Source organism: Saccostrea echinata, unplaced genomic scaffold, assembly GCF_033153115.1.
Source record: "Saccostrea echinata isolate AGI-Se365-2 ecotype Australia unplaced genomic scaffold, CSIRO_AGI_Sech_v1 ptg000023l, whole genome shotgun sequence".
Taxonomy (NCBI): Eukaryota; Metazoa; Mollusca; class Bivalvia; order Ostreida; family Ostreidae; genus Saccostrea; species Saccostrea echinata.
Genome location: NW_026889772.1, coordinates 2,887,908 through 2,905,832, shown reverse-complemented (window position 1 = coordinate 2,905,832; position 17,925 = coordinate 2,887,908). Strand labels below are relative to the sequence as shown.

General features: G+C 35.2%; 1 protein-coding gene across 1 annotated transcript; it reads left to right on the top strand.

Annotated features, from left to right (window-relative positions):
- The first annotated feature begins 6,245 nt into the window (after positions 1–6,245).
- Positions 6,246–7,304, top strand: LOC133191600 (beta-1,3-galactosyltransferase brn-like). The gene has a single exon (XM_061327346.1). The coding sequence runs from the start codon at positions 6,246–6,248 to the stop codon at positions 7,302–7,304; it is 1,059 nt and encodes a 352-aa protein (XP_061183330.1).
- The last annotated feature ends 10,621 nt before the right edge of the window (positions 7,305–17,925 follow it).

The following is a 17,925-nucleotide window of genomic DNA, read 5'->3' as shown; positions in this document are numbered from 1 at the left end:
GGGGGGGGGGGGGGGAGTGTGTTCGCTTACGTATAATTATGGACAAATAATTTGAACTTTATCTATTTATTTTTTGGTTTGAGGGGGGGGGGGGAGAAGGAAGGAGGAACTATACCCTAAGACCCATTGGAACTTTTTTGATTAAATTTTGCCTGGTATGTACATAGAAATCCTTATATTGAATGCTTTGATCTATTTGGCAAAATTTTCTGTACTCATTTAGGGAAGTTAATTTGAATGTTTTTGAAATATAGACACGTCTTTTTCATGTAATGGCTTTTGTAATGTCTTGATAAATGCATCTTTGTTATCTAAAAGTTCGGTTTTTGAGGCCAAGAGCTTAAATCAGAATCAGAGGTAAAAACTAGAGCGCAATGTTAGAAGAGAAGTATAAACATTATTTTATTGTGTATATATAGGTCTTTTTTTTCTTTTCTTTTTAATTTTTGAAAAAACAAATTGGAGGCAGGATAGATGTTTTGGTAGATGCTGACAGTTTATGAATAAAATACTTAAAAGATAAAGGCAGCACCGGTGAGCAAAGTGAACTAGGGGTCCCGGTTATTTAGATTTTTTAAAATTAGATTTTTGATCAGCATTGTTTGATCTCAGCAATTTATTTCAAATTTTGACGGACTTGAAATTAAAAAGAAAATATACTTTATATATTTTATTTTTATACCTAAACATTTTACTCACTTGAGATTGTTTACGTTCCTTGATGACAATATGACAGGAAACAAACAACGACATCTTACCGAGACTGAACCAGGTCACGTTAAACTTGTGTATTTTGTATTATTATTTTTTTAACAAATTTTACATAATCTTTGATTTTTATTTTATATGCGTCCATAGTCACACAATTTAAGGCGCATGTTCGATTTTTAAATTTTTTTTCATCACAAACACTAAGCTTCGTGTACCTCTATTCGAATATTATGATTGGTCTTTATTTCAGGAAGATTACATTCTTCTAGATTAATGGGAAATACACAATATATTGATTACTTCCAGTTACTTATGAATCATATGACAATTCTTTTAATTATGTATAATAATTGTTATTAATGTGATGAACCAATGTAATTCCTCTCAACAATCAATGTGCAATAAATTTTTACAACTTGCTTAGTAGTTAAAACTTGATATTTCAAAAAGGGGTTCAGTTAAAAAGCGGTGATAGATTTAGAGATTTTTGTATGTATACATAAATATATGGTAATTTGTCGGTTTATTCCAATTTCATTCTTTACGACAGAAACTAAAAACATTTATCTTTTAATGCCTTTAGTTTTTGCTCGGATAAAATTATTTAAAATTGTCACTCTTATTATACTTATTTTAACAATTACCTTTTTCCACTTTGTCCATTGTAATTCTTTTATTCCTTTTGTTAATTACATGCATTTTGTATAAGAGGATTGCCGTTTACACGTGTAATCGTTTCACCCTTAAGGAAGCTCTGATTACTGCTCACTGAAGAGTTCTACTTCCATGGTAGTTTTATGCAGTAAGATTGATCTGCCTTTTGATGTAAGACTGAATAAATGAGAATCTACAGGAAATGACGTCATTTGAAATAGATTGAAGTATTCTTAACATTATATTAGACCAACTAGATAAAGTTAGTGAATGCATTATTTGCATGTATTTTTCCAGTGTAAGTAAACAGTGATTTCTATACACTATACTTCATTGTCTTTAAACATCTTTCCAGGAGAAATATGACAGGTACCTTATGTTGAAAATGAACTACATAAAATCAACATCATGCAGTTTTCTTAAAGTTCAAAAAATATATTTGTTATACCTTTAAAAATTGTTTCCTATATAATTATATACTGAAAAAAAGTCTAACATTTCCAATGTTTTACTGAGCGGTCATAAAAAAGCGATGTTTGACCGCAGAGCGAGATATTGGACCTGTCGATGAGATGTTGGACCGCTTACGTCACAGTATGATGGGCGGGGTCAGCTGTATCTTATTTGCATTCGTTGGAGTTCGACAGATTAGCTTTACGGAATTGACAAAGTTTTAACCGCAGTGCGGATAAGCAAAATTTACATCATGTTATGTCAAAATAGAAAGTAAAAGGTATAACAATACATTTATTGACTGTGTTCTCGGGCAAAATGCGTTTTGTCGGACCCTCGAACCAAAATGCGTTTTGTCGGATCCTCGAACCAAACTGTTTGCCTTCGGCCTAACGGCCTCAGGCAAACAGTTTGATTCTTTGGTCCGACAAAATGCATGTTGCCCTCGAACTCAGTCAATAAATGTTTAATATTATCCTTAGAGTATTTAGGGCGTCCTTAAGAGGATATTGCTTCATTGGAAATTTGGCTTTTTTTTTTATCCCAGAACAAATCAAAGGGTTGATGAAGTCGATGTCTTTGTTTCTTCACTCAGTCCTTTTAATGAGCGTTTTGAGCGAGGAATCTTTTAAAGTTCGTGAATAAGATGGTCGACGTTGGAAGTATAAGGAAAAGTCAACTCAATGCTCCAGACTTCAAGCAACACTAGTGACCTTAACTCAGTGTTAAAAAACAAACAGAAAGAAGGGGAAAAACAGAAAAAAAGTTATGACAAAGAGTTCGTCATGCAGCATCAGAAATGAAGATGTTCATATCTGTGTACAAATTTCAGTATTCTTGAGAAATGTTTCAGTTCCTTTTTAGAATACACTGCGTGTCAGAGTTCTTTGAAGATAAATTGTTCGTCATCATTGTTATCACATTTTTTTCTATAGTGGGTAAAAGTACAAGCATACACTTTATTATATGAATTTCTACAATGGTGTAATCTTTGACTGGCACCTGCTACCCGGAAGAGCCAAGGAACGCAGTATAGTTCGGTAGCTGTGAACATTGTATTATTTAAAATCAACAGAAGAAATAAGAAATTTCATAATATTTGGTAAGACGATATGCGTTTAAATGTACTTTAATTCAGCCAATTAATCACTTACTGGTGTATTGGGGTAAGAGGATTTTCGTGACATTTTTAAATTATGCAATGCTGTAATTTTAATTTGTCTTTAATAAAGAACATTTACAGTTGTGTTTACTTTAGATTGGTCACTATCAAAAGAAGAAAACAAATAGACGACACGAGATATGTAACGGATAAATCAGTCCGGGATTACGGTTAAGGAAAACTTCAGGTTTCCACCGGGCCTGTTCTGACAAGTAATATTCAAATACACTGGTAAAAAAAATAAGTACAAGATTTAATCCGATTATCTGAAGCTTTTGGAATAACTTTAACATAAGCAGTATGCTCAGGACACTCTCAAAAGGAGTTAATATTTGAGATTTCCCCTCCTAGTTTGGATGCTGTTCGTAATGCTTGTACATTTTCAGAACAAAATGTTGGGGATGCTGGGTCTTCCTTTGGATGGATTTTCTTCTTTTTGGTAATTTTTATGAAATGCTTAGAAGTTTAAATCCGATTAATTGATGGTTAATGGAAACTTCAGATATTTACAGTAACCTCCCGAAGACTAGTCTTTACTTACACCGGAGATTCTGTAGACCATGTTTTGAGCTTAGAGAATTTGTGCACACATATACGTACTTCCACAACTAACAACTTCAGACGATCTTTTTATTAATATAGATTTTAGTTAATGTTTCTGTATTTACTTTTGTGTTAATGTTTATATACTGACAGATTAGATTAATTTTTAACGATAATCGACTTGCTATAAAGACTGCGTTTAAATCTGCACTCAATGCTACTCACAGTGTGATTTTCTGACAGAATAACTATCCACTATTTACCATTTATAAATTATTTTACCATAATAAGTGGGAAAATTCAGATCTTTTGGGTTGCTCATCAAGAAAAAGTTTTACGCGATATGTGAAATAAAATTTATTTACATAATCACAAACTTGTAAATGACACTGGTCAACATGAAAAGCTTTTAACTGACTTCTTTAAATGGCTGCAAACAATGAGGTATTAAACCTGTGTTTGACCCTGAACGGCTTGGAAAAACAGTTTCTGTATAGATCAGACTGGCTTTTCATTCCTTGCATTTAATTCCTTACTAACGACGAGACATGAGATTTGTTCTTGCTAAATCATTGATGGCATGTCCTTAATGTGACATTTTCTTCTTCGTGCTTCAGTGTCATAACAGCCTGTTCTTAATGGCTGATATGTAGAACATTTCATTGACTTGCATCTGTGTTTGTGTTCACATGGTTGTAGTTATCGTTGTTCGGTTGGAATACCTGTAAGTGTATTATGATTCCTTCATCTTCAGACACACCAGCCTGCATGGACTGGAAGGAAGGATCGACATGGAATTGTACACACAAAACTTATGGGACAAAAGGTAAATCATCATCCATTTTTGACTAATTTTTGCATTTCTTTCGTTAGGTCTTCATCACAATTGCACCAAACTTTACTCTGTCCTTTTCAAAGTTTTAAATGGTCTATTTGAAAAGGTCAAGGAAAGTCTATATTGGATTATTCGACACCATAATACAGGCTTGGATCTGTGATTTATATGGATATTGCAAATCATAGGCCGCCACGATTTACGAAAAAGTATACTGCTCAAGCAACCCGTTTGGTCCTTAAACTTCAATATGCCAACAATTAAAGAATTTACGCAATAAACATTGATAATATTCTAAATCACAAAAGGGTCCAGTTTTGTATTCCACCATATTTTAAGTTGAAGTCCACACCTTGTATTTCTTGCAATTTTATACATCGACTTTTGCTTCCAAACTATTTAAATGCAAAAAAAAAACCTCCACAATGCCTAGATATCGAACATCTGATACATAGTTCATGTTTTTCTTCACCCTACGACTATATAGCCCTGCTGGAATCGTCATTATACCGGTGATGTACATGTAAATATAGTTAATAGTAAGGACCTTAAATTGGTTATTTTTGAAAGAGCCAAAATCTAAGGAACCCCGATCTTTCAACTGGCGTCATAATTTTATAAGTATAATGAATCCTGTGGAAGATTATGCCAGGCGATGGACCAAACATGAAAAAGGCCTTGACACTTTGTCAGAATGGATAACATATACAATGACCTTGTCAGCAAATACGATCATCATTGAGTCAAATGCTGACTGACGTTTTTCATACTATAGCTAATTGTTAGGCCATTATTTACGGAATAGACAATTTTATAGACAATTTTCCAACCCTAATCATAAACCGAAGTGGTCGCAAAGAAAATGAGTTGTGGTTGTATTGTTGCTTTAATAGGCCCGTGAGAAGCACATTTAGTTGGGTGAGGGGAAGGGACAACTTATTGTATTAATAATGGGGTTGGTGGGAAGTGCAGGCTCCTACGGGTGTTGGGTGAGGGGAGGGGACAACTTATTGTATTATATTGCCACTAATAATAATGGGGTTGGTGGGAAGTGCAGGCTCCTACGGGTGTTGGGTGAGGGGAGGGGACAACTTATTGTATTATATTGCCGCTAATAATAATGGGGTTGCTGAGAAGTGCAGGCTCCTTCAGGCCTTTATATTCTCGGAGATGAAATACCTTAAAATCATCTTTCTTTTTCAGAAATTTACATGATACTCCCTGTCAAGGACTTTGCAATGCTCTTTTGGATTTCTTGATCATTTTCGAAAATGTACATTTGAAATAATACAAATGTATTAAGTATCCAAGCACTTTATCGGATCTTGAAGCTATGTCTCTGTTTCTGGTAGGCTGTATACACTAGCATACAAAATTAGTTATATAAACCATGTGTCAGAATATAGAAATTTGTTTGTTCTTAGATCAAGTCAAAATGTCCATGTTCGGTGAGCTTTTTTCATATAAGTTATAACAACACATAGTAAACACCAAATAACTCACATATTTCAGTGTCTCTTTTTCGATTTTGCAGCATATCACACTTCATGATGTTCTAAATAATTGCCATATTCCACGCTCCAATTAACATCGTTTTGCAGCCAAATAAATGGTGAAATTTCCAACAAGGCTAGTAAACAAACACATTTGATTCACTTGTATCTTTATTAATTTATTTTTCATATTTTAAATATCAAGCATATACAGTGGTCCTACGTAAGAAAAAAAAAATCGCATTTACGATGTTTACAGGTAGATGTTTTTCACATATTCATATATTTGTTCAGATTGATTCACTAAATTTGTCAAGCTTCAAAAACTTCTTCAAACACAAATGTCAGGAATCTTATGTGAAAATTTACTGCGCTTTAAAGTGTTGAGCATAATATGCAATCGGCTAAATCAAGAGCTCATGATCATAAAATTGTCAACACTCAAGATATCTTTCTTTCTGTTCATTTCAGACAGTCAAAGACATCTGTGATAAAAAGCGTGTTACCTGCTTACCTCCGGAGTCCAAAGCGGGCTTTGTTGTTGGCCTTCACCTTCTTCCCAGCTTTGTTACTACTTATTCAGATATGTGTGATTCTGTTTGGGTCCAATAAGTTCATCTACAAGTGTAACAAGGATTATGGATATCCTCTACATAAGACCGTTGTAAATCCGCATCCATATAGGTACATAACTAACGTGTCATCAACATGTACAAATATCCCGGAAGTTTACGTCATAACCCTCGTCAAATCAGCAGCGGGAAATTTTAAACAGAGACATTATATACGAAGATCTTGGGGGATAGATGCCAAAAAGAAAAATCTCAGACTGGTTTTCCTTCTAGGATATGATAAAGAGAACCAGTTTAAGGTGGAATATGAACAAAATATGCACGGCGACATTGTTCAACAGGATTTCCAAGAAAGTTATTATAACAACACAATTAAAGTCACCATGGCGCTTAACTGGGTTACTACCTTCTGTAAAAATGCAAAATACATTCAGATAGTTGATGATGATATGTTTCTTAACATTCAAAACGCTCTCAATTTTCTTCAGAATAAAAGTGTTCGATATTATTTCTATGCAGGTTACCGGATCCGTAACCCAATATTAGAACGTGACAATCAATCTAAGTGGTACATACCTCACACATATTACTCGTTTGACTGTTTCCCATCATATATAGCGGGAGGATATGTCCTCATGAACATTCGAACTGTCATTGCATTCCAGAAAATCATTCCAAATATTCCAAGTTTGCCATTTGATGATGTGTATTTTGGCATTATATCGCTGAAACTATCAATAACGCCGACCCATATAAAGACTTTGGATGTGAGTAGGACCCCAACATCACGGGGTAAAATTAAGCATTTTATAGCTTTACATGACTATAAATCTCTGGAGGATTTTTTGTATGCTTACAGCGTAACACACAATAGATTTTAAAAGGAAGATTAGAAAAATATTATCAGAAATATAGAGTAAATTATTTTGGAAATATGGGAGACAGAGAAATTTGGTGCTCATTTACATATGATGAAAAATTTTCTTTTTTCAGGGGAGGGGAATACCCTCGTAAGCTTATTATTTTTTTTATTCAATTTTGTACAATCTGCTTGAAATAAAAAAAAACAGTTACTCAGATGCTTTGTTACCTGGTATTTCATTTTTTAAAGACCTTCATGATCACTTTATTTACTTTAGATTGTTTTCGATCTTTGATTGTAGTTTGAATGAAAAGGGTAAAGATAACAAATAGTCATCAATCTCACAAGCCCTATACACGATAAAATGGATGAACAAGGCAAAATCGCGGAACCCTGTCAACCGCCTGCGGGGCTACCACTGACTGGCACGGTAAATGGGGTAATCCGTTGTCAAAATTAATACCGGTAGTATGAAAACAATGACCTAACAATTGGTATGAAACATCTAAGTCAGATTCAGACCCAACCATACATTGTGTTTGCAAAGGTCATTATAACGATTTACAAATTGCGAATTGTTGACTTTGAACGAGACTGTTGAGAGCCCTGTAACATCAACTTATTTGTCAGCAGCATTTATAGGTTTATCAAAAATAAATCGTACTCAGAACTTGCTGTTTGGAGACAAAAATCATATGCAGATGACAATGGAATACTTCTTAAATAGAGGAGAGGAGCTAAGTCATTCTATTTGTAATATAGTCTAGTTGTAAATTTGTCATTAACGTCTTCAGTAAAACATCCAAATATGAAATAATTTGAAAGAATTTTTGTTATTTTTGTTTAGATTTCACTCGGGTATATTGTATCGAAATATGATTGAAAATGATTTTTGACTGACAAGAGTAGTCGGTATATCTTTATGTCAATTTGAAGGCAACTTGAAAAGTTTTTGTCATCGCATGTAGAAGTTTTTGAATTAATACATTCTTATGGTATACAAAAAATGTCGGCTGGCACAATAACTCCACTGTTTTACTCCTATTAATCCTAAAATGAAGGTGATAATTAAGTCTCTTTTTTAAAAAATCAAACTGCTATGACCTACCCTTGCCAGACCTTGAAAGATCCATGACCATCTTACCGCATGCGTCATCTCCCTTCATTTAAGAAATTTAGAAAAGTGTGTCGCCTGATAACTAATCTTTCATTTAAATCAACGAAATAAATGATAAAGTGTCGTCAACCAGGTAATGTAGAAAAGAAACCTGTACTTGATACTTTGAAATATGCTGTGAAATGTACGTCACATGGAGCATTTAAAACGTGATTGGTCGGTAATTGCAATGTCTTTACAAGTTTTGACAATACTGGTCTAATATCTAATGAAACTCTTTCAGACATTTGAACCCGATGGCTCATTTTTATTTTCCGAGCATGAGTCGGTTCATAAGAGCATTTTCTAAGTATGATCACTATTTTAACCTAGACAGGTTACTGACAAATAAGTGGATATTACAGGACTTTCAGCACTCAGAATTTTGCGAATTCTATGATCTTGATTGTAATTACTAGTAGAAGCTTTTCTTAGGTTGTATTTTTACAGACATCTTTGGGATGTGGAGACCTGTCCTTCGGAGGAAACCGCATAAACCGAGGTCCCGTGTAGCAGCAGGTGCTGGCACGAAAAAGATCCCTCACTGCTCAATGGCCGTAAGTGCCGAATATAGGACAAAATTTGCAGCTCTCCACCGGCAAGTAGTGGCGTCTCCATATGAGTGAAAAATTCTCGAGAGGGACGTTAAACAACATACAAACAAGCAAAACCAATTAATTGGCTATTCATTTCAAACTAATTTTACTATGGATTAATCCTGATGAATACAGAGCTCACGGTGGATGCTATTCCTCCTTAACATTTGATCCAATAGAGGTCCGCGTTTTTGCCGTTCTCGATTCGCATTTTTTACAAGATCTTTGAGATTAATCTCTTGTTCTTTTTTTTCAAATATGCTTAAATGTACAAGCAATTTTAACCAAATTTAGTCAATTTTGGATAAATACTATTGTTAGGCCATTATTTACACACTGAATTGTCGACGGTGTTTCCGTTATTTCCCGATCATGACAAGGGGCACACGGCGAGTGTGACCGGTCGACAGGGGATGCTCACTCGTCCATGGCGACCTAATCCCACCTCGATGTTTTAGAGGTCCGTGTTTGCTCTGCTCCAAAATTTGTATTGTTTAATGGACTTTTGAGCTTGAATACTGTTCGTTATCTTCATATGTTTCATCTTTAAGGTTCTATATGGATTACATCTGTAAGAACCACTATGGAAATACATTTCATTATCAGAATTTAATTATACTAGATATTGCAAATCCTGGATCAAAATATCCGTCTTCAGCATTATCATTCGTGAAACTTGTTCATTGTATAATGTATGCTGAACCCGTGTTATTTTGATCATTCATTGATCTCTGTTGTACTTAAGCTAAATAGTACATTGGGTAATACCTGTGTCACTTCAAACACTCAATGATTGAATAATTGTTTGTTGTTTTACGTCCCTTGTCAGTTTATTTTACTCATGTGAGACGTCACCGTATGCCGGTGAAGGGCTTCAAATTTAGACCTTTACTCTGCACTCAGAGTTAATGAACAGTGACCGATCTTTATCGTACCTGCCGTGATACAGGGGGCTTCAGTATTCCTACATATGCTGTACACATGTCACATCGAAACACTGTAACAGTGACGTATTTTATATATGTGTCACTTTGAACATTTTTACTATGATGTTTGCTGTACTGTGGTCATTTTGAACATTCAGATGGTGATGTACGTTGAACTCGTGTCAAATTAACATTCAAACAGTTTATTTGCTGTACTCGTGTCACATCAAACATTCAAACCGAAACATATGCTGCATTCGTGTCTCATGCATCATTTTAACGGTGACGCATATTGTACTCGTGTACCATGGAACCTTCTGATCGTGACCCATTTTGTAGTCATGTCCCATGGAACCTTCTGATCGTGACCCAATTGTACTCGTGTCCCATGGAACCTTCTGAGTGACCCATTTTGTAGTCATGTCCCAAGGAACCTTCTGATCGTGACCCATTTTGTACTTGTGTCCCATGGAACCTTCTGATCATGACCCATTTTGTAGTCGTGTCCAATGGAACCCTCTGATCGTGACCCATTTTGTAGTCGTGTCCCATGGAACCTTCTGATCGTGACCCATTTTGTACTCGTGTCCCATGGAACCTTCTGATCATGACCCATTTTGTACTCGTGTCCCATGGAACCTTCTGATTGTGACCCATTTTGTACTCATGTCCCATGGAACCTTCTTATCGTGACGTATGTTGTACTCGTGTCACGGATTTTTCAAACAGGGACGTTGCTTTACTCATTGAAACAGTGACAGATGCTATACTTGTGTCACTTTAAATATTAAAACAGTGACGTACACTTGTGTCATATGGAACATTCAAACAATGATATACGCTGTACTCGTGTCGTATGTAACTTTCAGTGAAGTATGTTGTACTCGTGTCGTATTGAACATTCAAGCAGTGAAGTATGTTGGACCCATGTCACACTGTAGGTTCCGCTGTAAAAATTAGAAAGGCGGTGAAGTTCACGGGCTTAAAGGGGCTTGGACACAGTTGCATTGTTTACAATTTTAAATGTCTATTTTATTCAAAAAATAATTTCAGTTTAATGACTTGAACTTACATGAATATTCTAAGAATTCAATGACAACTACATTCTTCATAACATCACGTCCAACACCCGTATTTTTAAACAGGGCACGAGCTCTGTTAATGTTATTGTGTAAGTTTAACTGGGTGTGTTCAATTTGTTTAGTCTGCAAACATCACTGAACACAGACTGACAATACTGGTGGGTTGGATTTGCTTTGTTGCATTTCTACTCTAAACTTTCTGGATAATAGTTTTCATATTTTACACAACATTGTTACTACTTTTCTTAAGTATTATGGATAAAGTTTACTTTGTGAATAACACGCTTTTAATAATTTTTGGTGTGAAATGCTCTAGCAAAATATAAGTCATATATTATTTAGAAAATTTTAGAAAATATGAGCTTCAAGTCCCATCCCCTTCAAGTTGATGCATACAATAATAATGATAGGCTTGTGTGAACTTGTTGTTCGTCAGTCAGATCCAAAAGTCAATACTTCCGGTAAAATTGTATTGGATAACAAGCAGATTCCGAATTGTAATTGATAACATGTTTTTTTTAAAATATTTTTCTTCAAAGAACTTACATATCAAATACTTTAAGAGTTTTTTCTTCCCATTTGCTAATACCTTCTCACAACCGGTCGCAGTATCCTAGTGATAGCTTCGTAATCGGGAGGCCCTTGTTCGATTCTCGTTCGCCGCGTCAAGCCTGACGTAAACATAGGTACTGTTCCTTCACCAAGCGCCCGGCATTGGAAGTGAAAGTCACGGGTCGTTCGGATGAGACCTTAAAAACCGAGGTCCCGTGTCAAAGTAGGCGATGGCAAGATATAGAACCCTCACTGCTCGTAGGCCCTGAGTGCCGAGTATAGGTCTAAATTTGAGGCCCTTCACAGGTATATGGTGACGTCTCTATATGAATGAAAAATTCTCGAATGGGACGTTAAACAACATACACTCAATCAGTCAATCTCACTTACATGCATAATTAATATTACTATGAACGTAAGAATTATAGCTACTCAGTATAATGCTAAAAGATTCTTAGGTGTCTTGGTGGTTAACAGATTACCAGATCCACCAAATAATTTAAATTATAAGTTTTCCATATGTAAGCTTTCATTAAGTAAAGAAGAAAAACACAAGTTAAGCTTTAATATTTAATGCAACTTCCTGTGTTTTATACAAAGCTGATCTTTTCCATGAGGTTTAAATGGTCTTAAAATGGCCATGGCCACCAGCCCTATGAAAAATCTAGATTACTTTCAGCATCCTTGACCTAATAGCACATCTGAAACCTTAACATCACATCACAAAACCTAATTGTCAAAAACTAAAATGTAGAGTCCTTAAGTCTTTCGTACGAAATCACGTACTTTTGAATCCTATATGTGGATTCTCAAAAAAGCCAAAGAACTTTTGGAAATTTTAAATCACAAAAATTTTCATCAAAAATCATTAGCATCCAAACATGACTTTTCAACGCTTTATACAACCGTTCCTCAAGATAAAGTAGAGAGCAGGCTTTTTGACATCATAGACATTTGCTTCTTCAATAAAAAGAGTGCTTTTTTTTTTTAAAATCTTTCTGATTCTACACACAAGTACTCTGACGTTGATATTAAAATGATGCTGTCCCTCACTGACAATATATATGTAGTCTTACATAAATAAGACTATGGAGTCCAGGTCTTCTAAAAATCGCTTGGAATTTCTATGGGCACTAATTGTGCTCCTTTTTATCCGATCTATTTTTATATTCTCATGGACCAGAATTAATTCAAAATCTTCTACATGAGAAAAAGAAATCTCTTGATGTTGCTTTTAATTCAACATTTTGATACATCGTCGACGTTTTATCTATTATCAAATCAATAAAGACACTACAAGTTTGTCACATCTGCTTAATATTTAGATATCTAACTGACTATAGACGTATAGCTAAGCTATATGACAAACGGAATGACTTCAACTTTTCCATCCTCAGATTTCCTTATTTATGTAGTAGTGTTCCACAACTACCTACATTTAGTGTTTATGTCGCCTTATTCGATATTCAAGAGCATACTACGATCAGGTTTTGTAACCGAGACAGACTACTGACAAATAAGTTGCATGGTTTTCAACTAACTCGTTTAGCATTTCGTAATAGTGACCTTGTTTGCAAATACAATCTATCGTTAAGTCATATTTTTATTTACTGACATGTTTCTACCTATTGCTACGACTGTTTTTATACATTTTTGATAATTATTCTGTTCACCTCGTCTATACAAAGGGCTCACGGTGAGTGTGATAAATGGTGCTTATTCCTCCCTAACACCTGATCCCACCTCTGGTTTTCCAGATGTCCGTGTTTTTGCCCTGTTCACGATTCGTATTCTTTTCACAGGCTTTATGAGATTGATCACTTTTCGTTATTTTCATCTTTTACATAGAAAGCCCTAGGACAGAGTTCTATATTCAAATTTGTAAACTTTGTAGCAGATCTGCTTGACATGACCAATCATTCTCAAAGGAAAGCTATTCTCAAAGTTGAGGAAGATAAAACTCATGCAATGGTTCAAGGAGTACTTTTGTCTTAAACCGTGATTGTGACCTTGGATAAAATTTTCAGCTCAGGACGGAGAGGGACCTGTATAAGTGATGACTATGGATTTGTCTTGTGAGAAATTGGGAAGAACATATCAGTATAGAGGATACAATAGTCCATAGATACAGCCATGTTTCTTTTGATAATTCACTATGGACCATTCACTATCACTATAGAAAAGTTCTCTCATATGAAGATAAATTATCCGTCATCAGTGTTATCACATTTTTTTCTTAATTAGGGAGATATTAACATAGATATCTACAATGCTGTAATCTTTGACGGACACTAGCTACCCGGAAGAGCCAAGGAACGCATATTTAGTCGGTACCCGGAAGAGCCAAGGAACGCAGATTTAGTTCGGTAGAGACATACATTGTATTAGTTTCCATCAATAGAAAAAAACAAATATTCCATAATATTACGTAAGGCGATATTATTTTTGGTGTACTTAACAAAACAGCCAATTAATCAAGCTGGGATTTGGGTAAGATTATTCCCAGGACCTTCTGTGTGCGTGTACCGAGCTGTCAATGATCGAAATGTCTCCCGCACTGCAAATAACATTCATCCTGGAATTTCGGAGACTTTGGTCCCCTTAACAAAAGGGTTTCTTAAAAACGTACCTCTCAAAATCATGTTTTTAAATTCTGTATTTGTTTGCAAATCGCAAGTAATTTAGTAACGTGTGTTAAATCTGAGATAATTCAGTCAAAGTAAGAGATCTTATCCCATGTTGTTAGGTTTCTTTGTTTTTCTTGTGGTGGGTTTGAAAGTAAAATATTGCCTTTAGATAATGTCTATCCGATGGCAATTTCATAAATCTGAAGGGAAAAATCACCAGGTTAGATTTAAACCTTTAGAAGCGGAAGGTACTTCAGTCTTGTACTAGTATCTTTGAGAATACATGAAACGATCCAGAGGGTGTCACCTATTTACTTATCTATCAGGAAGTGTCCGATTCTCTCTCTCTCCTATTTAATGCAGCATGCTTTATCAGCATTAAAATGGCAATTGCTGGTAATTTAGTTCTAATGAAGCGTTCTTCCCTTAATTAATATTGTTTAGAAAACCACTGGACGCTACAACATTAGTCTCTAATGATGAAGGACATGGAAGCCGGAGGTAACGTACCAGTGCATGATAATCAATGCTCATTAAGGCTGAAGCCTGCTGTGTACAAGAGAAAAGAAAAAAAATAAAAGCATGAGACAAGAATGACTTAAGGTAACATTCACATTAATCAATTCTCGGAGAGCCTAGGCCCAGTACTTGATTAAAGGATTTTCATATTGTCGTTTTCAAAATAAATGCTACATTTTATAGATCTGCAGGGGCTTTTTTCTTCCAGCTCTTCTAAAATACACTCAAAAGATTTAAAAACATAATAATTCAATTGTCTATCGTTTTTAGAGAGTAAAACCTTCTTTTTGCGAGAGGGAAGGTAGCATACGCAACAAAAATAAGGCAGTTCTACTACCTCTCTGTGTCTAATACAAGTGACAAGGATGCGTCTGATACAACACGTGACAAGGACGTGTCTGATAAAACACGTGACAAGTATGTGTCTGATACAACACGTGACAAGGACCTGTCTGATACAACACGTGACAAGTATGCGTCTGATACAACACGTGACAAGGACAGTCTGTCTGTTACAACAATAAAAGAAAATGATTGTCGGAAAGTCAATCAACTGAATGTTTTTGGAAATATATTTTAGTTCAAAAAGATTAAATTTGCAAACTTCCAAACACTTTAAAAAAGGTTTTTTTTTTTTACCTTTAATATAATACTCAAAATTCAAATAACAAGTAAATCGCCAAGGCAACGGGCATTCACAACACGCATCAAAATTAGTGCCTGGTCTAATAAATAAATATTTTTGGTTTTTCAAATTATCTTCGTTCTAAGTGCAGGTTATAATTAGTTGATCAGTGTTGTCGCCATGCGGTAGTGACACTTTCATAAACATCTCGGTAAACGTGCCGCGTGTCTACGCCTGGACTACCCTGAAGCCATTTCATAGTCCAGTTAAAAGTGCTAATTACAATGTAGGTGAAGCTTGGGTATGCATAGCCACTTCGAGGTATTGAGGATAAATTGCAATAGAACATGCATAACATATGCAAGACTTCATTTTGACTTCGAGGTATCAAGAAATCAACAGTAAATTTGCTTAATTATATAAAAGAAAAATATGGACTGGAGACTCACATCGAAAGATCAGGAACTCCGAGAGATCGAAGTTCGATACATCAAGAATGACCTGTATATTTGACCTGGACGTAGATATTACCTTTACCGTCGATAAGGTAGTGACTGTAAGGATTTGTGCTAATCGAAAGACAGATATATAATTATATATACAAACACTTAATTATAGTGGTATATTAAATCCTTCTTTGCCGACGTGTAATTTAAAGATAACTCAAGAGAAAATAACGGAAATATAAACTTATCTAACTGAAACAGTATTAAATATCATTTTCCGTGCATTCTGATGTGTACATGAAGATTTGACAGAAATAAGTTTTACAAATAAAATCGAATTAAAAAGCTTAAACAAGCATGGAGAGTGCTTCTGTCCAAAAGTCGAAAATGAACAGTTTGAAGAAAACATCCCTCTTTGGGCCAAAGTCGAAACATTATCAAATACTTGAGGGAAATGTGTTCAATAAAATTCCCCATTAAACCAAATCAGTGTAACGTAAAGGCGATAGTCGGAGACGATAGCATAAATTATGAATGTTAGACCTCTAGTCAACAGAGAAACGCATCTCATCAATAGGGAAGTGATCCTGGGTCAAATGTTCTAAGTAACTCATTAATTGTATTAATGGGGAGTATATTGTACAATAAATCAACTTTAACTGCCCACAGGCCACAACGCTCATCAGGATCAAATATAGATATTTTCTCTATAGAGACAAGGCTACAAAACAGGAATACGTCAACGTACAGGATCACTATGGTTGGTAACTTAGAAATATATATACAGACTGTCAAGACGTATATACAGATTGTCTATCTACTTACACAGATTGTCTGGCCATATATAAATCTAAGGTTTAGCCATGGATACAGACTATCAAGCTATTAAAACACAGACTGTGTAACCATGTATACACGACTATCTTAAAATACATAAAGTCTGTCTACCAATACATACAGACTGTCTACCCACATCAAACAGTCTGTCTTACTATACACACAGACTGTCTACCCATACATACAGACTGTCTAACCATACATACAGTCTGTCTACCCATACATACAGGCTGTCTACCCATATCATACAGTCTGTCTAACCATACATACAGACTGTCTACCAATACATACAGACTGTCTAACCATACATACAGACTCTCTAACCATACCTACAGACTGTCTAACCATACATACAATCTGTCTAACCATACATACAGTCTGTCTTATCATACATACAGACTGTCTACCCATACATACAGTCTGTCTAACCATACATACAGTCTGTCTACCTATACATACAGTCTGTCTAACCATACATACAGCCTGTCAACCTATACATACAGACTGTCTACCCATACATACAGACTGTCTACCCATACATACAGTCTGTCTAACCATACATACAGCCCGTATAACCAATTATATAGACTGTCTAACCATACATACAGACAGTCTAACCATACATTCAGACTGCCTAACCATACATTCAGACTGTCTACTCATACATACAATCTGTCTACCCATACATACAATCTGTCTAACCATACATTCATAGAGTCTAACCATACATACAGACTGTCTACCAATACATACAGACTGTCTAGACTTTCTAAGAAAAACTTTCTAACCATACATACTTTCTGTCTAACCATACATACAGTCTGTCTACCCATATATACAGACTGTCTAACCATACAAACAGACTGTATACCCATACATACAGACTGTCTACCCATACATACAGTCTGTCTTACCATACATACAGCCTGTATAACCAATTATATAGACTGTCTAACCATACATACAGACTGCCTAACCATACATTCATACTGTCTACTCATACATACATTCTGTCTACCAATACATACAATCTGTCTAACCATACATTCATATAGAGTCTAACCATACATACAATCTGTCTACGAATACATACAATCTGTCTACCCATACATACAATCTGTCTACCCATAGATACAATCTGTCTAACCATAAAAACATAGAGTCTAACCATACATACAGACTGTCTACCAATACATACAGACTGTCTAGACTTTCTAATAAAGACTTTCTAACCATACATACTTTCTGTCTACCCATATATACAGTCTGTCTAC